The sequence below is a fragment of the Pelophylax lessonae genome, assembly GCF_965119305.1.
Source record: "Pelophylax lessonae genome assembly, chromosome: 1".
NCBI classification, from domain to species: domain Eukaryota; kingdom Metazoa; phylum Chordata; class Amphibia; order Anura; family Ranidae; genus Pelophylax; species Pelophylax lessonae.
The window spans coordinates 601,051,561-601,076,227 of NC_138768.1; the positions used below are offsets into that span (position 1 = coordinate 601,051,561).

The 24,667-nt window shown below is 46.3% G+C and overlaps 1 protein-coding gene across 2 annotated transcripts in view; it reads right to left on the reverse strand.

Moving 5' to 3' along the window:
• The window catches only part of UBE2D3 (ubiquitin conjugating enzyme E2 D3), a 140,140-nt gene that overhangs the window by 18,360 nt on the left and 97,113 nt on the right, over positions 1 to 24,667 (reverse strand). For both annotated transcript variants that reach the window (XM_082261704.1, XM_082261705.1), the window contains exons 4-5: positions 10,644 to 10,721; positions 7,525 to 7,630 (exon numbers count right to left, since the gene is read on the reverse strand). In XM_082261704.1, coding sequence (XP_082117830.1) covers positions 7,525 to 7,630; positions 10,644 to 10,721 — 184 coding nt within the window. The remainder of the gene's footprint in view (positions 1 to 7,524; positions 7,631 to 10,643; positions 10,722 to 24,667) is intronic.

The following is a 24,667-nucleotide window of genomic DNA, read 5'->3' on the forward strand; positions in this document are numbered from 1 at the left end:
AACAGCTCAAGCTCAGTGAGGTTGGATGGAAAGCATTTGTGAACAGCAGTTTTCAGTTCTTTCCACAGATTCTCGATTGGATTCAGGTCTGGACTTTGACTTGGCCATTCTAACACCTGGATATGTTTGTGAACCATTCCATTGTAGATTTTGCTTTATGTTTTGGATCATTGTCTTGTTGGAAGACAAATCTCCGTGCCAGTCCTGTATTTGGCTCCATCCATCTTTCCATCAATTTTAACCATCTTCGCTGTCCCTGCTGAAGAAAAGCAGGCCTAAACCATGATGCTGCCACCACCATGTTTGACAGTGGGGATGGTGTGTTCAGGGTGGTGCGCTGTGTTGCTTTTACGTCATACGTTTTGCATTGTTGCCAAAAAGTTCGATTTTGGTTTCATCTGACAAGAGCACCTTCTTCCACACGTTTGGTGTGTCTCCCAGGTGGCTTGTGGCAAACTTTAAACGACACTTTTTATGGATATCTTTAAGAAATGGCTTTCTTCTTGCCACTCTTCCATAAAGGCCAGATTTGTGCAGTATATGACTGATTGCTGTCCTATGGACAGAGTCTCCCACCTCAGCTGTAGATCTCTGCAGTTCATCCAGAGTGATCATGGGCCTCTTGGCTGCATCTCTGATCAGTCTTCTCCTTGTATGAGCTGAAAGTTTAGAGGGACGGACAGGTCTTCGTAGATTTGCAGTGGTCTGATACTCCTTCCATTTCAATATTATCGCTTGCACAGTGCTCCTTGGGATGTTTAAAGCTTGGGAAATCTTTTTGTAACCAAATCCGGCTTTAAACTTCTCCACAACAGTATCTCGGGCCTGCCTGGTGTGTTCCTTGTTCTTCATGTTTTCTGCGCTTTAAACGGACCTCTGAGACTATCACAGTGCAGGTGCATTTATACGGAGACTTGATTACACACAGGTGGATTCTATTTATCATCATTAGTCATTTAGGTCAACATTGGATCATTCAGAGATCCTCACTGAACTTCTGGAGAGAGTTTGCTGCACTGAAAGTAAAGGGGCTGAATAATTTTGCATGCCCAATTTTTCAGTTTATTTAACAAAGTTTGCAATATCCAATAAATTTCATTCCACTTCATGATTGTGTCCCACTTGTTGATTCTTCACAAAAAATTAGTTTTACATCTATGTTTGAAGCCTGAAATGTGGCAAAAGGTTGCAAAGTTCCAGGGGGCCGAATACTTTCGCAAGGCAGTGTGTGTGTAATATATATATATATATATATATATATATATATATATATATATATATATATATATATATATATATATATATATATATATATATATATATATATATATATATATATAGCCAGGACCGGAGAGCCCAGCAAGGAACTAGGTCCTTACTCCTGATTAGGCAGAAAAAAAAAAAAATAGATAGTGCCTATAGCTGAGTGTGTATACCACCTGGGACTGTGCATGGGCGAAGTCAAGCTTTTATGTATGTATGTATGAATTTATGTAAAATCTTACCTGTAAAATTCCTTTCTCTGAGTCCTCCCAACAGTCGCCGCCTCTCCATATTCGTCACTATGGGGTTATTGACCTTTGCTCCGTAGGAGTAGCTAGGCAACAGAATATGTCAATATTAAAGCTTTTAGCATATCCCACCCCCAGGGGGTGGTCCCCTCAGTCAATACCCTCCTGCTTCCTGTATCCATACCTCAGTTTCAGTAGAATAGCAGTAGAGTACATAAACCCCAAAAGAGGGGCGGGGGCGGCGACTGTCGGAGGACTCAGAGAAAGGAATTTTACAGGTAAGATTTTACAAAAATTCAGTTCTCTTACGTCCTCCCGACAGTCGCCGCCTCTCCATATTCGTCACTATGGGGACGCCCCAAAGCAGTGCATACATGAGGGGTGGGAAACGCAGCCGCGCCTAAGGCAACGCAGTACCCACAGCAGAAAAAAAAAAAAAAAAAGGAACCTTATTAAAGGAAGGAAACCAGCTGGGCAGCATGAGAAAAACTTTGCTCAACAGGAGCAACAACCCAGGAAAAACAAATAACCCAGGGATAAAAACATCCCAAACAGCCAAGGGCCCAAAAATAAGGGACCCTAAGGCACTGCCGCACTAAGAACCTTGCGGCCAAAAGAAGCATCTGCCGATGCCTGAACATCCACTTTGTAGAACTTTGAGAAGGTGTGAACGGACGACCAAGTCGCCGCCTTACACACCTGGGCCACAGAAGCCAGATGATGACAGGCCCAAGACGTACTCAGAGATCTGGTAGAGTGCGCCTTCACAGGCATAGGGGGAACTTTTCCCTTCAAAACATATGCCTGTTCAATAGTCTGTCTGATCCATTTGGCGATGGTAGAAGCCGACGCCGCCAAGCCCTTCCGAGGCCCCTCTGGAAGGACAAATAGAGAATCCGTCTTGCGAAAGGATTTAGTCGATGACAGGTAAACCCTGATCGCCCAAACATCCAAGGAGTGTAAATCCACCTCCTTCGGATGTCTAGGCTTCGTGCAAAGTGAAGGCAAGACAATGTCCTCATTGAGATGAAATTCCGAGATCCTCTACGGGAGAAAAGAAGGGTTAGGTCGCAAGACCACCTTATCCAAGTGAATCACCAAATACGGAGACCTGCAGGACAAGGCTGCCAGCTCCGACACTCTGCGAGCCGAAGTGACCGCCACCAAAAAAGAGACCTTCCTGGACAACAGAGGCAACGAGATCTCCCTGATCTTTTCAAAGGGAGCATGTTGCAACACGGACAGAACGAGGTTCAAGTCCCATGGAGGCAAAGGCTCCCTCCTAGGAGGGACCAGGTGTCGCACCCCTTGAACAAAAGTGCTAACCAAAGAATTAGACGCCACAGGGCGTTGAAAGAGAACGGCCAGCGCAGAAATCTGACCCTTAATCGTGGCCAACGCCAAACGCTGGTCCACACCCGTTTGAAGGAAAGACAACACCCTAGACAACGAGTATGAGCGAGGGGAAAACCCCCTGGACTCACACCAGGCAAAATAGGCCTTCCAAGTACGGTAGTAAACCTTCCCCGAAGAAGTCTTTCTAGCGTTGATCAAAGTGTGAATGACCTCCGGGGAGAGACCCCTATCCCTCAGGACCTCGGTTTCAACAGCCAGGCCGTCAAAGCCAGCGACTGTAAAGCAGGATGGAATATCGGTCCTTGAGACAGAAGATCTTCTCGAAGAGGTAGACGCCATGGAGCGTCGACCGCCAGATTCACGAGGTCTGCGTACCAAGACCGGCGAGGCCAGTCTGGCGCCACCAGAATCAACGTGAGCAGTTCCGAGGACAACCTGCGAAGGAACCTGATAGTAGCTGAATCGGTGGGAATGCATACATCAGTCGATACTGATGCCACGGAGCCACTAACACGTCCGATGCGTCTGCCCGAGGATCGCGCGTCCTTGCCACAAACCTTCCCACCTTGTTCAGACGAGACGCGAACAGGTCCACATCTGGAAGACCCCACTTCGCGCACAACATCTGGAAGACATCCGGGTGGAGTGACCATTCCCCCCCTGGTCCAGGGTCTGGCGACTCAGATTATCCGCCTGCCAGTTCTCCACCCCCGGAATGTGAACTGCCGTGATCGCCGGGACGTGCGTCTCGGCCCAAGACAGAATGTCGGCCACCTCCCGAGCCGCCCGGGCACTCCTGGTGCCCCCTTGGTGGTTGATGTAGGCCACCGCTGTGGCATTGTCCGTCTGCACCCGAACCGGACGGCCCTGAAGCCTGTCCGTCCAACGTCGAAGGCAGAGATTTATCGCCCGCAATTCCAGAATGTTTATCGGAAGGGAGGATTCCCTCTCCGACCAAGTACCCTGGGTGGACAGAACGCCCAGAACACCACCCCAGCCCGACAGGCTGGCATCCGTGGTGATCACTGTCCACGAAAGAGGGCGAAAAGACTTGCCCCCCGACACCGCCGGGGACTGTAGCCACCACAGAAGATCCCTTCTGGTGCGAGGACTCAACGAGATCTGAAGATCCAGAGATTGTGGTCGCCCATCCCACCTGGACAGGATCTCCGCTTGGAGACCCCTCGTGTGAAACTGGGCAAAGGGAATTGCCTCGAAAGCCGAGACCATCAATCCCAGACACCTCATGCCCGTCCGGAGGGACGAGCACGGAACGTCCCGGAGGGACCCGACTTCTTCCTGAAGTGTCCTGAGCTGGTCTTCCGGCAGGAAGACCTTCGCCTGAACAGAGTCCAGGATCATTCCCAGGTAGGGAAGACGAACCGACGGGCACAGTGTCGATTTTGGAAAGTTTATCGTCCAACCAAACTCCTGTAGAGTTTGCATCGTGACGGACAGGTCTTTCACCAGACCCTGACTGGTCGCAGACCAAACCAGAATGTCATCCAGATACCCCAGGACCGAGATGCCCTGGGCTCTCAATAAAGCCAGAACTGGTGCAAGCACCTTGGTGAACACCCACGGAGCCGAAGCGAGACCAAAAGGCAGCGCCACAAATTGGTAATGATCCTCCGCAATGGCGAATCGAAGGCTAGACAATGAAACTGAGGTATGGATACAGGAAGCAGGAGGGTATTGACTGAGGGGACCACCCCCTGGGGGTGGGATATGCTAAAAGCTTTAATATTGACATATTCTGTTGCCTAGCTACTCCTACGGAGCAAAGGTCAATAACCCCATAGTGACGAATATGGAGAGGCGGCGACTGTCGGAGGACGTAAGAGAAATTACATTTTTAAACAGTAGCAGCTATTTAAAGGTTTATGGCCAGTGGCAAAAGCCATTGCCTTGCTATCTTACATGAGTTGTCTTACACGAGTTGCCATTAGGGGAAGTTGGTTCCAAAGCCTTGCCACTTACTGGTCATGCATACATAAATGGGTATCAAACATAAAATACAACTGGGATGTCTATACATAAGCTTTTAAACCTAACCCAAATGTAAAGATATTTACAGTATTTCGCCCAAAAGCATAAGGCTGTCCATACATTATACAAATTTTCCTCAAGGCCCTATCCACACCGGAGCGTTTTTCAGCTCGTAAAACGCTCATCTCTGAAGTCTCAAAAAGCCCAACAAGCAAAATCCCATTAATTTTAATAGCCTCCTGTTCACATGTGTTTTGTCGCAAAATGCCTGAAGCTCAAAAAAGTACATGAGCCTTCTTTTTAGGCCCTGTTCATACCTGAGCATTTTTCAGCTCTTAAAACGCTTATCAAAAAAGTACGAGCTTCTTTTTTGGCAGATAAGCGTTTGTTAGATGTAAATGCCCGCCTGGAAAAGATACGCTCAGGTGTAAATGGAGCCTTTAAGCCGATTACAATTGCTGTTAGATGTCAATGCCTGCCTCCAAACACCTGCAAAAATTGCATGAAAAACGATACGCTCAGGTGTAAATTGAGTCTTAGCCCAAAACCATAGGAGGTAAAACCTATACACTTTCAATTTTTATACAATCAGGCAGGCCCTTGCACTACATAGTTTGAAGTAGAAGTCCACCCTAACACTAAAATCCACACAGAGCTGTCAGATGCGGCTTCGCTGTGGGATCACATGCGGAGGACGCAATCGACAACGAAAGCCGCATAGTAAGCCTATGGGTGACTTTGCTTTCCATTCATTTCACAGCCGTTGTCTGCTGTGTCCTCTGCAGAGCTTCCGTCGCTGGAGACTAGCTCAGTGTGGGAGCGGCTTAAAAAAAAAAAAAAAAAAAACGATTTCTTCTTTACAGGGCTAGATAGGTTAATGTTAGATCATGGATGTCTGTAGATGCAGGGGATTTTAATTTCAGGGTGCACTTACACTTTAAGGTAAATCTAAAGAAAATTCAATAATAAAATTGTATAAAGTATGGCTAGCTTAAAGTGATTGCAAACGATCAACTTGTAGTAACAACCCATTCAGTTTAAAATAGAAATTTAAAGGCAAAACATTTTTGTATACATCTAAAAATAAAAAAGATTTTTATAATGTAAGTGATCACATTCCCTCTGTTCGCAGCTGCCTAAGAGCTAGGGGGAGAAGAAACAGGGGCTTCACACTGAGCTTGCAACGGAGGCATCAGGACAAGTCTAATCATTGAGTGTACACTGAATTCCCAACATAGCTAGAGAACTGATTATGGTGTGTTCTCCTGCTTAGTGTGCTCAGTTTTTAAAAAGGAAAGCAGAGGGACTGGCAGGACCACAAGGGATTTCACACAAAGAACAGCATATTCTCATACAAGTACATGGTAGATAAGGTGATATTTTTCTAACAATTTCGCAGGTTTTCAAGGCGAGAGCAAAGTGAGAACAATTTTTACCTGGTGGCAACACTCTGCTCTGTTCATTGCCTGAGTTGATTGGGAGATTAAATATTTACAGCAGTGGTCTCCAAACTGCAGCCCTTTGCTTGCCTTCAACTGGCCCTTAAAGGCACTATTCCTTCTGACACCAACAATGGTGGCAGAATTCTTGTCACTGACACCAACAATGGAGCAATATTCCTCCCACTGATACCAATGATGGTTACGCTTCCACCCATTGACACCAGTGATTGGGCATTATTTCTCCCACTAACACTAATGATAGGGAATTATTCCTCTCACTAAAGATGTGGCATCTTTTACTCCCACTGACACCAGAACATTTTCTTCTCCCAATGGCTACAGTCCGTACCCCTAAAGGCTGAAGGACAGAAAACTGGTCCCTTGTTTAGAAAGTTTGGAGGCCCCTGGTTTATAGTAGTAAAATGACAATCACCACTTAACTCCTAAAAATGAACACTGCATTTCTGGTGAGTAAATGTCTAGCTACTTGCAAAAAATGTTCTTTGCCTTAAAGCGCTAGTTCACTTTTAAAGAAAAAATGCACATTTATCCTGGAAAAAAAAAAGTGCACTATTTTTTCATTTAGAAGTCTGCAAAGCATTCCATCCTCAATCAATGAACAGGTGCAGCTCCTGCAAACTCTTCCTCCAGCTCACTGCCGTTACCCTGCATGGGTTTTCAATTAGAATGCTAGGAGGTAGTGTCAATGGACTACTAGGGCACTTATGCCAATTACCACACTCCTAAATCCAATGAAAACTACAAGTCTTGTCTGCTGCGGCAGCAGACAGGACTTGCTCATTTACAGATCTGAGAATGAATGACACGGCTGTGTGGGCAGAACTTCACACAGCACCACCAATTTGAAATACTACAATGTCTGCGGGGTGAGAGGAACTCCCACACGCTGCTACAGGGAGGGACCTCTTGGAGTGGGTGCTTTGGAACAGGTTACTTGCTACAGCCTAAAATACAGATGTAAGATGTTTCTAAAATTGCCTTAAATAACCCCCCAAAAAACCTTGAAATAAGAGAAAGGATTTTTAGCTTTTGAATGACAATGCTTCGGGTCTCATTCATATAATTCTCTTAGTATTGCGGTAAGGCCCAGTTTTATTTGTAAAAGATTGCTAAAGAAAGTTTATAACCCAAAGATTTTCTGCTTGTTTTCAAAAATGGTTAGTTGATAAACAGTACCAAACAGGCCTAAGCCAATGACAACTCACCCTTAGAAATTGTTAAAGCTGGGGACCACTGTGATCTGAGAATATCAAGACAAATGCTGCCATTGCTGTTGATATTTGGATGGTAGATTCTTGTTGTAAACGCAACCTGCTCAGATAAATGGTAATAAAGATGCATGATTAGGCCATTTAGGGCTCATTCACAATGAGAATTTAATGGGAGTACTGATGTAGTCCAGCTCACAGTTACAATAGAAACAATGGTCTTATGACCAGAAACCACTGTAAGGGAGCTAAAATCAGAAGCAATGCATCAGCGATAAAGCAAAAGCCTTAACATACACCAATCAGCCATAACATTGTTAACACCCACCTAATATTGAGCTGGTCCCACTTTTGTTGCCAAAAAAGTCCTCACCCGTTAAGGCTAGACCTCTGAAGGTATACTTAGGTTTTGCATGTTGCAAGGTGGGGCTTCCATGGATCGTAATCTTTTTTTTTCCCCCCGCACATACCACAGATACAGGATAGGGTTGAGATCTGGAGAATTTGCCCTCCAAGTCAAAACCTCAAACCGTATTATCATAAGGCTACACAGACCCATGCACAAACCGCAAGGTTTATCGTTTTCTGCCTTTAACTTCTTTAGGGACATTATGTTCATTTTCTGCCTAATTATTCTCAACCACTTTCAGGAGCCATTGTAATGAGATAATCAATGTTATGCACTTTATCAGGGGTCAAAATGTTATGGATGAATTGGTGTATATTTCAAGTCAGACTTCACTACTGTCAATGGCATTTGTAAATATAATGATCTTATAAAGTAGATAAGTGGGGAAGGGTTACAAAACAAAAAACTTAATAAATTGGTTACTGTGTTTGATAGACTTAAAGTCTCCCAAACCAGGACATAGATGGTAAGAAAACCCAACAGGCCTTCTAAACTCTTCCCCAGACCCTAGCTAAATACAAACCTGTTTCAACCAGGCAGCCACTTCACAATCTACACCACACATTCCTAACTCCAAAACATCTCTAAATGCTTAACAGGACAGGAGAAAAAGCAAGAAAGAAACAGTAACGAGAAATTTTAAAGTATTAAAAATAATGTGCACACTGCCTGCATCTAATATGGTGGGAAAGGAGCTGGGTGCCAGGGACGGTGTAACTTCCCTGTACATTTTATAGCAGTTATATCAGTGGCTGCCCAATGGATGAAGAATACCACCAGACCCAGGAGAAGTTGAGCCGATGATTGAGGTGGCGGGGTGACTGCACCGGGCCCTTACCTGCTAGAGCATACTAACAGTTGCAGCCCATTCGCACTTGCCTGAACACCAAACTGCAGCATTTTAGTGTGCAGGCAGCTAGCTGTCCGTTTTGGATTGCAGTAACATGCAGTATGAGGCGGTGTGATGTGTGCATTTTATTTTTCTTTTGGGAAATGTAATAAGTGACATCCATGTCACCGCTTAGCAGCGTTGATATCCAGTGAGGGGCGATATTATGCATGTTTGCATTTCATAGCACCTCACTGCACTGTTCCTCTGGGCTACAATGTAGTGAGAACGGGGCATATAGAAAACAATTGTTTTTTCTATGTGGCCTTGCAGCAACTCAATTTTTCAGTGCGCAAAACTGCCAGTCACTGCTCTAGTGCAAACAGGCCCTTAAGCGTTCAAGTAGACTGTGCATACTCACACCATTATGGCAAGAGCAGATTTAAAGTTTAAGTCCACCTAACACTAAAATCCCTGCATCTTCAGACATCCACGATCTAACACTAATCCATCTAGCCCTGTAAAGAAGAAATCAGTAACATACCGTAGTTATCGGCGTATAACACACACTTAATCGGGCGGTCCACCACGGGTGCCAAACATTGGAGGGGTGTCAGGCCGGCCGCCCCGCCTCTCCTGGCCCTGGGACAGCCCTGCCAGCGTACTCTGCAGTTTAGAAAAAAATCAATGCCGACCCTTTTTATAGATCCTTACTACATTATATCACTGTCATTGAAAAACGCTGCCTCCAAAGTTAACCAGGTATTTATTCTTGCTAGCTGCTCTCCTCCTCCCGCTCCTCCTCCTCTGAGTGTAGCTTCAGATTGGTGGAGGAGAGCAGTCACATGACTGGCCATGAAAGAACAGAGCTACTGAGGTATTTAGAGGCATCGGTTTACAATAACAGTGACACATTGTAGGAAGTATCTATGGAAAGGGGCTGGCAGTGATTTTGTTTTTACTTTAGATTACGCTGTCAGGGCTGTCCCAGGAGACTGGGGGTCACCTGGGAGTGCAGGGGGGGCTGTGCAATGTAAAGGGGGCTTTGTAATAAAAGGGGAATGTAGTGTGCATGGGGGGAACTGTGCAATGTTTAGGGGGGTGTTTAAAGGGGCAGTGTACTGTTATTTTTAAATATTTAAAATGTTTTTTTCCTAAAACTTCCCTCTTAAAATGAAGGTGCGTGTTATACGCCAATAAATACGGTACTTTTTTTTTTTAAAGCCGATCCGCTCCGGGCTTTAATCGGCGGAAGTTCTGCAAAGGACACAGTCGACGGCTGTGAAATGAATGAAAAGTGACGTCACCCATAGACTTACTATTGGGCTTCCATTGTCTGTTGTGTCCTCTGCACCCACCTCCACAGCAAAGCCGTGGCTGACAGCTCAGCTTCAAAAAAAATGTATGTATACAGATTTCTTCTTTATAGGGCTAGATAGGTTAGTGTTAAATTGAGGATGTCTGTAGATGCAGGGATTTTAGTGTTAGGGACTTACACTTTAAATTACACTTCAAAAAATTTAGAGCCTAGTTACACATGCATTTATCCTTCTGATCTGTTAACATTGCAGTGCACTCTATTGAACAGGCTTCAAAACGATAACATTGACTTCATTGGAGGAGGAGACACCACACAAACACACACAACATAGTGATCTGGAAAAAAGTAAAGTAGCAAATGCACATTATAAATGCCACATGCAAAATACTTTTGAGATTTGACAATTAACACTAGGTCATTAAAAAAAAATAAAAAATAAAGCAGAGTGCGCAAAACACTTAACAGAATCATAAGCATATAAACACATGCAAAACTAGCATCAGACTCCTTAGGAATATTAAATATAAAAGATAAATAAAATTATGAACTCTACATACTTTTGGAGGTTTGAAGGGGTAGTCTGTTGGAAAATGAATAGTCAAGAAAAATACACCGCCTTGATATGGACTGTCATTCTACGAGAATAAAAAAAACAAATTTAGACAAGAAAAAAAATAATAAAAAAATTTATATATAATACATACACACACAATATATATATATATATATATACACACACATACACACACACACACACACAGGTTTTAGGTTACTGGGATAGCCATCTCAACCAAAAAATTTGTACGAGAACCTGTGCTTTGACCATGCAACTTAAAAAGGTCTTAATACAAGACATCTCTGTTGCCTCTGACAGGGGGGGGGGGAAACTACCCGTTTCTTAAATAACGCCATCCCACTCCACTTTCTCGGACTGATCGGGCAACTCATGGTCCTCTATAGGGAGGTGGATATCCGCTGACACCCATCTGGCATCCGAACGGACAAGATGCGCTGAAAACAGACGGATGGGGATAGGTTTGCTATCCGTCCAGCGGGTCAGATTGGATGAAAAACGGACAGCCTGTCCATTTTCATCCAATCTCCCCAGGAGAGCGAGACTGACAGGTCCTTCTCTGCACAGTAAGCGGAGGCGGAACGGTCATCCGCCTGCTCAGTAGAGCAATCCCTGCTGAGCAATAGGAGCTCGTCAAAAAAAGATCCGCCTCGTGTGAAAGGTACTTTAAACTCTCCTATTCTCCTACCCAAGCACTCTTCGTGTTCACTACAAACCCATCTCCTCCCTCTTCACAGGGGTGCCCCAAGGAAGAACTTCTAAACCCTTTCATGGCTTTAATATCTAACCTGATACCATGCAAAATCTCACCACTCCTCAGATCGTCCCTTAAGCCTCCCTGCTCCACTTCTTTAAAGTGGATTTTCATGTTTACTGTAACTTTAAAGTTGCTGTAAACCTCAGACATGAAATCTCAACAAAGCACATTTTTATAGTGTTAATTTGCCTCTCTCCAGAGCACTGAGTCATTTCTGTCCAGTGCCCCATTCCTCTTCTATCAGCATTACTCACTTTTGAAAAGTTTTCCTGACACTAAGAGAAAAAAGGCAAAAGGGGACGGACAGACTTCCAGCACACAGCTTTATCTTTACATAGTGGTGGGTACTTTATGTAGCTTAGGCTACATACAGTGCTTGACAGCCTCTGCAGAAGTTTTTGAAGAAAATAGTTTGGTTCAAACTATTAAAATTTAAAGTAAATATGGAGATCAGCTTCATTATTTTAGTACTTTTCAGTAAAAGCTTTTCTTGAAGTCCACTGACTGACACAGGACATCTGAAGTGGGCGGGTTATATTGCCCCCTGCAGGAGGTTGGGACACTGGCAAACAAAATGTTGAAACCAACCCCATATTACCCCACTTCTATCAGTTATGACTCCATTTTATGAGCAAGCAGTACATAAGGCCAACAAAAAAGGGGTGGGAACTGTGTCTCAATGGAATGCACGCGAGTAAAATTGTTCTCTTTATTTTACATTGGAGGGACACAAGAATTATGAGTGGGTATGTCCAAAAGCAGTCCAACTGAAGTGTGGGCAATAGCCTCGGAGAGGTCCAACTGATATGGAGATCATTGCGCAAAGTATCTTAAGAACCCTACGCCTGAATCAGGGCTTTTTAGGGAAAGCCAAAGAAAACTGGGAAACTGCCACAGCCAAAGCGAGGGCACTGAGGACCAGTAATACTCCAGATCAAGACAGGTAAAAATCTGCCAACCTGAAGGAATGATGGGCCTCAACCAGTAAAGATAGATGGACCAGCCAACTAATCAGATGTGGGAGGAAAAAAAAAAAAAAAAAAAAAAAAAAAAAAGGAGGACACTACTTGTATTAGAACATAGGTTATAAGTAGGTATTTTCAGGTGGACATTGGCATTAAAAAATAAAAAATTTGGTGGCTTCCGTCAGAGAACACTGTCCCCATCAACTGATATTCCAGTTTTTTGGCATGCAATAAGGATCAAGACATAAAGGGGAGGGGCATGCCTGTGCCCTGTACCATACTCCAATGAGTGTATTGACAATTCAAAATTCCCACTAGCTTGATTGTACACTAAAGAACTTTTATTTTTAGACAATGAAATGGAAAAACATACCTTGGGGCCAGTAGGTCTGGTTTGTTTGGAACAAGACTAATCCGCTAGATGCTAATTGGGCTGTGCAAGATTAGAACCAGGTACTCTGGACTATGTAAGGGCTGAAGAATCCTTCAGTACTTTTTCATACAGGTAACCTGTGAAATGAATGCCCTGAGTTCGCAGAAGAGCCAAAAGTAGGGCAAGCACTTTTTTGAACACTCGGAGTGCAGGATTTGTAGATCGACATTTCTACGGATGCCAAAAGTACCCCTTGCTTCAGAGAAGCAAATACAGACCTGGTCTATTCCATCTGGAATTATTTTGACACAAAAATCGGTTTAGAGATTTTAAGTCTAGTATTTGTTGAATGACCGCATTTGTTGTGGTAATGAATTGGTTTGAAGTGAAACCACTTTTCATAAGCAACTGGTACAACCACTCCTAATGCCTGTATTATTGGTAAAAGGTGGTCATTATAACTGCCTTTTTAACCTGAAGCTGGCAAACTGGAAAGTAAAAACGAAGAGGGGCAAGAGGTAGAAACTATTTTGCACCCCTTTGAAATCAAAGATTGAATCCAGACTTGAGAAAATGGCAATGAGGTGCCCCTTCATTGTGAGTAGGGCTTCTTTAAAAGCAGGTTGAGTAGACAAAGCTTTAAGCCTTAAAAATCTGTGCATATGCAGACATTTTAACTTGCCTGAAAATTTCATACCTTAAGAGTACAGGACATGGGCAACGTAATTTAAGACCCTGGGTTATAGGCTCATACCATTAGGTAATTGGACACTGGACAATGCTTTTGAGGGCAAGCCCCCTTGGCTCATCCCCTAAAACCCTAACTTTCTCTTACGTCCTCCGACAGTCGCCGCCACTTCATATTCATCACTAATGGGGTTATTGACCTTTGCTCCGCAGGAGTAGCTAGGCAACAAAATAGTTATCAAAGCTTTTAGCATATCCCACCCCTAGGGGGTGGTCCCCTCAGTCAATACCTCCCTGCATTCCCAACTCAGTTTCTAATGCCTAGCTCAGGAGTAGGCTGGCTGTTCCTGTGCTGGGGCTGTTTATTTTCAGCGTTAGTTAGCTTCTTCTGATGAAGATGATCGTGCGGAGCTGGGTCTCAGTCTGGCCACCCTGGATCCCAGGGCTCAGGGCCAGGGGCTTCCCAGCCTGCCATCGAGCGTTCAGCTTAGGTTTTGCCCTGGCACATTGAACGACCCATCCCTTTTCGCTGCAGGGATGCTATCGGTGAGGTGGCTACCTCACTGGACGCCATTGCGGTTTCGCACCGCAGTTCCACTGCGTCATGCTTGCGACACTCCCTGTCTTCAGTGCAGCGGTTTGGTCGCTGGAGCAGGCTCCCCACGCCATCCGGACTGGTAAGTGTAACTTTATGTGGGGTCCTGTCTATTTGGGTGTCAGTCTGGGACTGTGTGACTGCTGTGCTCCCTGTCAGTTCCTGTGTGGACTTGCTGCCTGTGTGTGGGCTGTGAAGGGGGGGGCTCTCCCGCTCTGCTGGGTGTAAGCATGAAGCAGTCAGATTTTGGGCATGCTGTGAGGCGATCCGCCATTTTGCGGCAGAATCATGGTGGCCGGTCCTGTGTGGTAATGCATGGCGTTTTTGGCGGCGATCGATCAGGCCACATGTCTGCGCCATTTTCTGTTTGCCCAAGGAATCCTCAGCCGAGCGGCCATGTTTGTGTAGCCTTGCATAGGCTTCATAGGGGCGGTCAGTCTTGCTTCACTTCCTTTTGCTCTGGGACAGCGATCGGTGGCAGCAGCCTGTGTGACCTCTCCAGGTTTTTATCTTCCCATTTTTTCCTGTATTCCTTGCCCAGTTTGTCCCTGTGGGGGTCAGTGTATTCAGTGGGTGCGGTGGGCTACGCTCGCCGCGATCTTAAAGGGGCAGTACCCCTTTCTTCCTTATCTTGCTGAGGCATGGATTCTCAGGATTGCAAGTTTCCTCCCACCTTGGTGGGGGGCCAAGGGGCTGCTGCTTCCCCCGAGGGGGCTGATCTGGCCACTATTGTGGCAAACTTAGCTGCTCAGGTGCAGATGCTGGTGGCTGATCGATCCACTAAACGGCCCAGAGTGTATTTCCTCTGATTCAGAGGGCGATGGGGCTGCTATGGCTGGAGTGCCCTTCTCAGGGTCTCACTCATCCCTTGACCTTGTGGGGTCTGAGGGGGAGGCTGAGGTGGAAGGGGTTGATAATTCTCCCCCTGGCTCATCTGAAGAGCTTGCACTCATGGATGAGTTGGTTGCTTCTATCAAGTAGACGCTGCATTTGCAGGATGAACCATGTCCTCCTGTTTTGATGTCCTTATGGGACGCAAAGGAAACGCAAAACATCGCAGGTTTTTCCTTGCTCTACGGAATTTCAGCGCGCGGTGGATGAGCAATGGCGCAATTTAAAAAAGCCTTTCGCTGTGCCGAGTAGGTTCAAGCTGCGCTATCCCTTTACACCCGCCACTGATGAGCGTTGGTGTGTGCCGCCTCAGGTGGATCACGCGGTGGCGATTTTGAATAAATCAACTGCGATCCCTGCTGAGGATACCCCGGTGTTCCGGGACCCGACGGACAGGAGATTGGAATCTCTGGCCCGTCATTCTTATACGGTTGCTGGCTCTATGCTGAAGCCTATTTTTGCTTCCATTATGGCAGCCCAGGCTATTGCGGATTGGACGCAGGTGCTCAGGCGCACCCTGGTGGCTGACTCTGCCCCGCCGACAACTTTGGCTATGGTGGATCAGATTCATCAGGGTGTCATGTATTTCTGTGATGCGGACTTAGATTTGGTCCCTTTGGCTGCCCGTCTTTCAAGTGTGGCGGTATTGAACCGTCGCCTGATATGGCTGAAATGTTGGTCTGTTGACCAATCTTCTCGCAAGACTTTAGCTAACTAGCCCTAAGCGGGATCTCGTCTTTTTGGCGAATCTTTGGATACTCTGATAAAGGGTATTTATGGGGGTAATAGCACTCTCTTGCCCCAAACTCACAAGAAAAAGTTTGTTCGCGGTAAGAAGAATGCCTCGTTTAGACCCTCTCAGGGATCCTTTCGTGCCTTTCGGTCGCACTATAAGGGCAAGCCCTTCAAGGGCCAAGGCTCCCAGAAGAAGCCGTGGACGGGTAAGCAGAAGTCCGGCCAGTCCGGGTCCGCTGCCCATAACAATACGGCCTGAAGGGACGCCCTCACCCAGTTCTGGGGTGGGGGGACGTTTGCTCGGTTTTCTTCAACCCTGGCTGGACCGCATTCGGGACAGGTGGGTTCAGGAAATCGTTCGATCTGGTTACAAGATCGAGTTTCTCTCTCGGCCGGCGGGCAGATTTTCGCATGGAATCCCTGCGCTCGGTGGTGGCTGCCCTGGTTCCGGGGGAATTCATGGCCTCCATCGATTTGAAGGATGCGTACCTTCACATTCCAATTTGAGGGTCACCAGAGGTACCTTCGATTCGCCATTGCGGAGGATCACTACCAATTTGTGGCGTTACCCTTCGGTCTCGCTTCGGCTCCGCGGGTTTTGCGCCGGTCCTGGCTTTACTGAGAGCCCAGGGCATCTCTGTCTTCGAGTATCTGGACGATATCTTGATTCGGTCTGCGACCAGTCAGGGCCTGGTGAACGACCTGTCCATCACGATGCAGACTCTGCAGGAGTTCGGTTGGACGATAAATTTCCCAAAGTCAACGTTGTGTTCGTCGGTTCGTCTTCCCTACCTGGGAATGATACTGGACTCTGTTCAAGCGAAGGTCTTCCTGCCGGAAGACAAGCTCCAGACACTTCAGAGCGAAGTCAGGTCCCTCAGGGACAATCAGTACTCGTCCCTCCGGACGTGTATGAGGTGTCTGGGATTGATGGTCTCGGCCTTCGAGGCGATTCCCTTCGCCCAGTTTCACACACGGGATCTTCAGGCGGAGGTCCTGGCCAAGTGGGACGGGCGTCCGCAATCTCTGGATCTGCGGATTTCGTTGAGCCGCCTCACCCGAAGGGGTCTTTTGTGGTGGCTCCAGTCCCCGGCGGTGTCGGGGGGCAAGTCTTTTTCGTCCGTTGTCATGGACGGTGATCACCACGGATGCCAGCCTGTCGGGCTGGGGTGGGGTCCTGGGCGTCCTGTCCGCCCAGGGAACTTGATCGGAAGGGAGGATTCCTCCCCCGACCAACATTCTGGAATTGCGGGCAATTCATCTCTGCCTTCTGCGTTGGACGAACAGGCTTCAAGGCTGTCCGGTTCGGGTGCAGACGGACAATGCCACAGCGGTGGCCTACATCAACCACCAAGGGGGCACCAGGAGTGCCCGCGCGGCTCGGGAAGTGGCCGACATTCTGTCTTGGGCCGAGACACACGTCCCGGCGATAACTGCAGTTCACATTCCGGGAGTGGAGAACTGGCAGGCGGATTATCTGAGTCGCCAGACCCTGGACCAGGGAGCATGGTCCCTTCACCCGGAAGTCTTTCAGATGCTGTGCGCGAAGTGGGGGTCCCCAGATGTGGACCTGTTCGCGTCTCGCCTAAACAACAAGGTGGAAAGGTTCGTAGCAAGAACGCGCAATCCTCGGGCAGACGCCTCAGACGCGTTAGTGACGTCCTGGAGTCCGTATCGTCTGATGTATGCCTTTCCACCGATTCAGCTGCTGTCCAGGTTCCTTCGCAGGTTGGCCTCGGAACCGCGCACAGTGATTCTGGTGGCGCTGGACTGGCCTCGCCGGTCTTGGTACGCAGACCTTGTGAATCTGGCGGTCGACGCTCCGTGGCGTCTACCTCTTCGAGAAGATCTCCCGTCTCAAGGACCGATATTCCATCCTGCTTTACAGTCGCTTGCTTTAACGGCCTGGCTGTTGAAAGTCAGGTCCTGAAGGATAGGGGTCTCTCCCCTGAGGTCATTCCCACTTTGATCAAGGCTAGAAAAGCCTCTTCGGGGAAAATTTACTACCGTACTTGGAAGGCGTATTTTGCCTGGTGTGAGTCCAGGGGGTTTTCCCCTCGCTCATACTTGGTATCGAGAGTGTGTTGGCTTTCCTCCAGACTGGAGTGGACCAGCGTTTGGCGTTGGCCACGATTAAGGGTCAGATCTCTGCGCTGGCCGTTCTTTTTCAACGCCCTGTGGCGTCTAATTCTTTGGTTTGCACCTTTGTTCAAGGGGTGCGTCACTTGGCTCCTCCTCGGAGGAATCCTTTACCTCCATGGGATTTGAACCTTGTTCTGTCCGTGTTGCAACATGCTCCCTTTGAGAAGATTAGGGAGATCTCATTGCCTCTCTTGTCTAAGAAGGTTGCCTTTTTGGTGGCGATCACTTCGGCTCGCAGGGTATCGGAGCTGGCGGCCTTGTCCTGCAGCTCTCCCTACTTGGTGATTCACCTGGATAAGGTGGTCTTGCGACCTAACCCGTCTTTTCTTCCGAAGAGGATCTCGGAATTTCACCTCAATGAGGACATTGTCTTGCCTTCGCTTTGCGCGAAGCCTAAGCATCCAAGGGAGGTGGCTTTGCATTCCTTGGATGTTCGGGCGATCAGGGTTTACCTGTCATCGACAAAATCCTTTCGCAAGTCGGATTCTTTTTGTTCTTCCAGAGGGTCCTCGGAAGGGCATGGCGGCGTCGGCTGCGACCATCGCCAAATGGATCAGACAGACCATTGTGCAAGCCTATGCTTTGAAGGGGAAGGTTCCCCCTTTCCCTGTGAAGGCGCACTCTACCAGGTCTCTGAGTACGTCTTGGGCCTATCGTCATCAGGCTTCTGTGGCCCAGGTGTGTAAGGCGGCGACTTGGTCGTCAGTTCACACCTTCTCAAAATTCCACAAGGTGGATGTTCAGGCATCGGCGGATGCTTCCTTTGGCCGCAAAGTTCTTAGTGCGGCAGTGCCTTAAAACCCCTTGTTTTGGGTCCTTGGCTGTTGGGATGTCTTTATCCCTAGGTTACTTGTTTTCCTGGGTTGTTGCTCCTGTTGAGCACGTTTTTTTCCGTTTTCCAGTTGGTTCTCTTACTTTGATAAGGTTCCTTTCTCTGATGTGGGTACTGCGTTGCCTTAGGCGCGGCTGCTTTTTTTCCCCACCCCTCATGTCTACACTGCTATAGGACGTCCCCATTAGTGATGAATATGAAGTGGCGGCGACTGTCGGACGTAAGAGAAAACTGAATTTTTGTAAGATCTTACCTGTAAAATTCCTTTCTCTGAGTCCTCCGACAGTCGCCGCCCCCGCCCCTCTTTTGGGGTTTGTTTATGTACTCTACTGCTATGCTACTGAAACTGAGTTGGGAATGCAGGAAGCAGGGAGGTATTGACTGAGGGGACCACCCCCTAGGGGTGGGATATGCTAAAAGCTTTGATATTAACTATTTTGTTGCCTAGCTACTCCTGCGGAGCAAAGGTCAATAACCCCATTAGTGATGAATATGAAGTGGCGGCGACTGTCCGGAGGACTCAGAAGAATTTTACAGGTAAGATCTTACAAAAATTCCGTTTTTTTTGGCATGCCAGTTTACAAAGGATTTCCAGGTATGATAGTAGATCTTTCTGGAAGAGTCTTCTTGCTGTCAGCAAGATAGGAATAACAGTAGGAATAACAGACTAACTTAAAACCTGGGCTTCAACAGCCATACCATTAACAGCAATGCCATTAAAGCCAGGGAGTGAGAAGCAAAATGGGGCTCTGAGCACAGCAGATATGGCCTGTTTGAGAAGCCAGGGGTCCTCTGCTAGAAGTGTATCTGCGTACCAGGATCTTCAGGGCAAGTTTGCTGCAATGGGAATCAGTGTCTCCCTCTTTTTGAGCAGATGCAGAATTTTCTCTGGGGGAAAGGCATGGATTAGCTTGAACTGAGACCTGGGAATATCAGGGCACCCAAGGCCAGCACTAGTGAATCCTTGGTCCTGGGTGCAAAGGTAATTTGGATATAGACATCCTAGTCTCCATATTAAATCAGTGTACCCCATTCACAACATATCCAATTAAAGATGCCTGGGTGACATTCCCTTTCCCCTAGATCAAGGCGGTGGCCACCAAGTGGTCCAGTTCTCCACTCCTGGGATGTAGACTGCTGAGATACCGGACAGTTTATTTCCATTTATGAGATTATCCTGCTTGCTTAAATTGAGGCTGCATGAGTCTTGGTACCCCCTTGATGTAGGCCACAGCATTGTAGAATTGCACCCTGATTGAGTGTCCTTGCAGAAGGGGGTAAAGTGTTGCAGAGCCATTTGTATTTCTCCGAGCTCCAGGATGTTGATGGGAGCTTCGCTTCCACCACTGGACTAAGGAACTGGAACACTCCGCAGCCTGAGAGAAATTCAACTTATTTTCCAGTTGTAAGGAAAAAAAAAAGACTCCCTTAAAGGCTGGACTGGAGATCAACAAAGCTAGGAAATTCCTTACCATGCTTGACATGAGTATGGGTGGCCTTGAAAGAGGCTATTAGACCTAGAAGTTTAAATGGAGAAACTCCTTGAGCAGTTTTCAGTTGATTTGAGGGGTGGGGGAAGAAAGGGGGGAATGGGGAGTTCTGAATTCTATTTTGTACTTCTTTGAAACCACTTATCTGTCTGACCACAGGTGCTATATTATCAACCACCAAAGTCAGGACATTTTCTACTCCCATTGGTCACAATCCAGTCCCGTCACCCCCCCCCCAAAGTCTGAAGGACAATAAACTGGCCCTTTGGTTAGAAAGTTTGGAGACCTGTCTTCAGGGAAACTGCACAAAAGAGCACAGAAGGGGGCAATAGCTCTATTAAAGCACAATCCTTGGTTGCTCATTGCCCTTGTACAGTTAGCTGAACTTTGGCATACTGAAGTTTCAGGGAGCCTACCAGTGTAAGCCTTTAGAAGTAGGGCTGAAACCAATAATAGATTATGAAAATAGCTGACGTTTGCCTGCATACAGAATGTGTTATTGGTTTACAAATCAGGAAATACAGTGAAGCACACATACAGCTCAGTACACCATCCACACATGACAGTATACACAGTTGAGCACACATATAGCTCATTACATCCCCTACACTTGTTAGTATAAACAGTGCAGCACCTGGTTCAGATCGAGACAGAAGTGCTGAAGGATTGTGGTGTTTTGTAGCCCTGGACAAAGCTCCTTTGGCTGGATTTTAGCACAGTTTGGTTTACACTGTAAAAAGTAAATACATTCCTAACATAGTCCTGTTTTTTTTTTTTTTTTTAACCTCAGTCTGATACCAGATGACCCTGTTTTACCTGCCCAAAATGCTGGACTATATATAATTTTGAGGCTTCACCTGTCATGGGCATATCCCTGAGGGGGCTTCCGTGTCTGTATTTCACATCAATAGACCACAGCCCTAGACCCTTTATAGAACCCTGTGGCTCACTCAAACGCGTTGGACTAAGTTCTAAGGTGAGCACCCATGCAGAATGCAGTACCCCGACCAGTGTTACAGGCCGCCCATACAGCATGGGGTCCAGGTATGGCTCTCAAGGTTTTACTGAGGCTGTGCTGACCTGGATGCACTGCTTCAATGGCATTAGAAAGCAGTGAAGGCAATGATTGAAGAGGTGAAACTGAAGAGAAAGTCATTTTTAAAAAAGTTAAAATTCAGCAGCTACAAATACTGCAGCCTGACTTAAGACAGATACTTACCTGTTCAGGGATCCAGCTCTGTACTTACCTAGGCTGGGTCTTAAATTTTCTGGTCCCGGCACCGCCAAGCTGTGTGTGGGAAGCCGCAAGATTGCACAGCTGTCTCCTACCGACGCGCAAGCTGCACAAATGGTTCTGCAGCCTCCTGTGACATGTCTCAGATGTTCACGGGCATGACGGGGGGGGGGGCCATGTATGGCAAACTGGCAAAACTGCTGCCAAAAAAAAAAAAAAAAAGTAGGGTTATATAGTGAAGGCACTCATAGGGCGTGTCCTTTAAAGCCTTGACAGTGTCCAATCACCTTAAAGCGGAGTTCCGGGCACAGAAATTATTTTTTACTGAACATACCCCCGGGACAGTCAGGGCTAGCACATTCCACAATGGCTAGCCTCTGATCTGTCCCGGTTCGCACTTACCTTTTAGAAGAAATACTTACTTATAAAATTTCTTCCACAGCGTTTCCATCTCTGTTGTGGGCAGCTGAAGCCGGCGCGGTCCTCTTCTGTCTTCTTCCGCGTCTTCTTGTCCCAGAATGCGCCGCACCGGCCCCTCTTGTCACTTCCGGCGTGGCATTCCTAAACAGCTTCTGGGCATGCCCAGAAGCTGTTTAGCAGGGGAATGCGGCGTCGCCCGGAAATGACGAGCGGGGCCGGTGCTGTCATAGCGAGGCAGGAAGTGACGGGGTGAGCCGCGGCTCCGAGGGAGGAAGCAGTCAGAGGTGAGTATTTACGATCTTCAATAAAAAGGCGAGTAAACAAAAAAAATAAAAATAACTATCCAATTCCTTTTCAGGTGCGGCATACCTAGCGGAGGGGCACAAAAAAAAAAATTGTTTTTTGTGCCCGGAACTACGCTTTAAGGTTCAAGTCTATACCCCGGGTCTATGAACAGGGGCCTGTCCGATTTGGAAAATTTGACTACACATGCCCAGAGAGCTGTCCCTCCAGGCATAAACCCCCAGTGCACAACCCAGCGCATCAGACAATAGAACCAACCCCAAACAGAGGGGCGGGTGCTGCGTCTGTCGATGGACATCAGAATGATTTTACAGTAAGATCTTACAGAAATCATATTTTCTCCATCGTCCATTGACAGATGCAGCCTCAATGAGCTGAGTGGGACATCCCAAAGCAGTATAGGCATGAGGGGTGGGAAAACGCAACCAGACAATAACGTCAACTCCAAAAGGCTAAACGTAGCCAACCTGGAGCTTAACCAAACAAGCGCACCCAGATAAAAAGACCCTAAAGAGAAGTACAAACATTATCTTATGAAACCAAAGCCTGCAAAACCTTGCAGCCAAAAGAGGCATCTGAAGAAGCCAACAAATCCATCTTGTAAAATTTGGTAAAAGGTGTGCACAGAAAACCAAGTCACTGCCTTACAAACTTGTACAACAGAGGTCTGATGGCGAAAAGCCCAAGAGGCACTCAGCGCTCTAGTAGAATGTGCCTTAACAGGGAAAGGAGGAACCTGACCCTTGATCGAATAAGCCTGAACAATCTTGAAATGGTGGCAGCAGACGCACCCAAACCTTTACGAGGACAAAGAGTCCGAATTCCTGAAGGACTCGATAACCGCCAGATAAACCCTTATCGCCCAAACCACATCCAGAAAGCGCAAAGCAACTTCCTTGTGATGTTTAGGCTTCGGACATAAGGCAACACAATGTCTTCATTCATGTGAAAATCTGACACCACCTTAGGAAGAAATTCCAGAGAAGAGGGTTCCCCTATTGGTGGGACTTTTAAGGCACTTCAAAAATTGAAAATGGAGTATAAATAGCAAAAAGTTTTATTACAAATATAAATACACAATATAAAATGAGCAAGCAATACAATACACAGGTGCAGAGGATGACCACAGGGAGAGCAGGTAAGTACCCAATGCGTTTCGAAGTAGCTGAAGACTTCTTCCTCAGGGGTAACCTTAAGTGGTATTCTGTTAATGATTAGATATTTTGTAAGAAATAAAAAAAATAATTTTTATAAAAATACATTTCTTTTACAATATAATTGTATGTCCAACATATACATTTCAATATAAATTGTAAAGCCACTTAATACTTAATCTTTTGAATTGGTAGCCTTTTTGAATTACGATACATTTTTTTGAGCAGCATTTATCCTATGATTATTTCAATCCAGCAGGAGGTCAGCTGCCCCTACCATCCCATACCGGAGGTCTACACCTTAAACAGCCATCTTTTGGATCATTACCAAATACTTACTATTTTGGCTTGTTTTCTTTGACCATGCTCTGCCAGTCTGACTTCCCTGAACCTGGTTGTTTTTAAATTTTTTTAAAAAAATTTGCAAGCACTCTTTAATCACACACAAGCAGTCGATGTAAGTGGCTTTACAATTTATATTGACATGTATATGTTGGACATACAACTATATTGTAAAATAAATTTATTTTTATAAAAATGATTTTGTATTTCTTACAAAATGTCAAATCATTAACAGAATACCACTTAAGGTGACCCCTGAGGAAGAAGTCTTCAGCTACTTCGAAACGCATTGGGTACTTACCTGCTCTCCCTGTGGTCATCCTCTGCACCTTGTGTATTGTATTGCTTGCTCATTTTAGATTGTGTATATTTATATTTAGTCGATTTGTGGTGCCTCAAGTCAAGTATGGGATTTTAAGGGCAGGAGTAAGGCGAGTAAACAGTAGTAGTACAATTTGTAGATAAAATTTATTCACATGTATAATTATATACAGAGATTTGAGTGAATTGATGGGTAAAAAAAAAAAAAAAAAAAAAAAAAAAAGACTAAACTCATACCAAGAAAATCCACCTTCATTTAGACCAACCTACAATTGGCCATCTTTTGGCCATCCTACTCCCCAATACATGCCAAAAACATGATACCGGGATACCTGACCATAGAATACCCTCCCTACTCGGACCCTATCCAGACCGTCTCACATCCCCTCTCCCTTCATGATTATATTGCTGCACCTATATATATCAATATATATTGTATCTTGTTTATTTATTTAACCTTTCTCATATGTACTTAATTGGTGTTTACACGTCTGTACATATACTGTCATGACACTGTTCATCCACTTCTTTTGCTTATTTCCTGCACTCCAGGAACTCCCGGCACGGAAAGCCCCGATTCCCCTTTTGGATCGGGGCATTTTTAAGCCAATCGGTCGGTCCTGCACCCTCCACTATCCCCCTTGGGAGTTATTGGCTTTCTTCCGTGTCGGCGGCCGCAGGGGCACGTCCGCACGGCTACAAGGGATGCCGCATCTGCCGCACGCAGACGCATCTCACGTCAGACCACGGACACCGCCCATAGGCG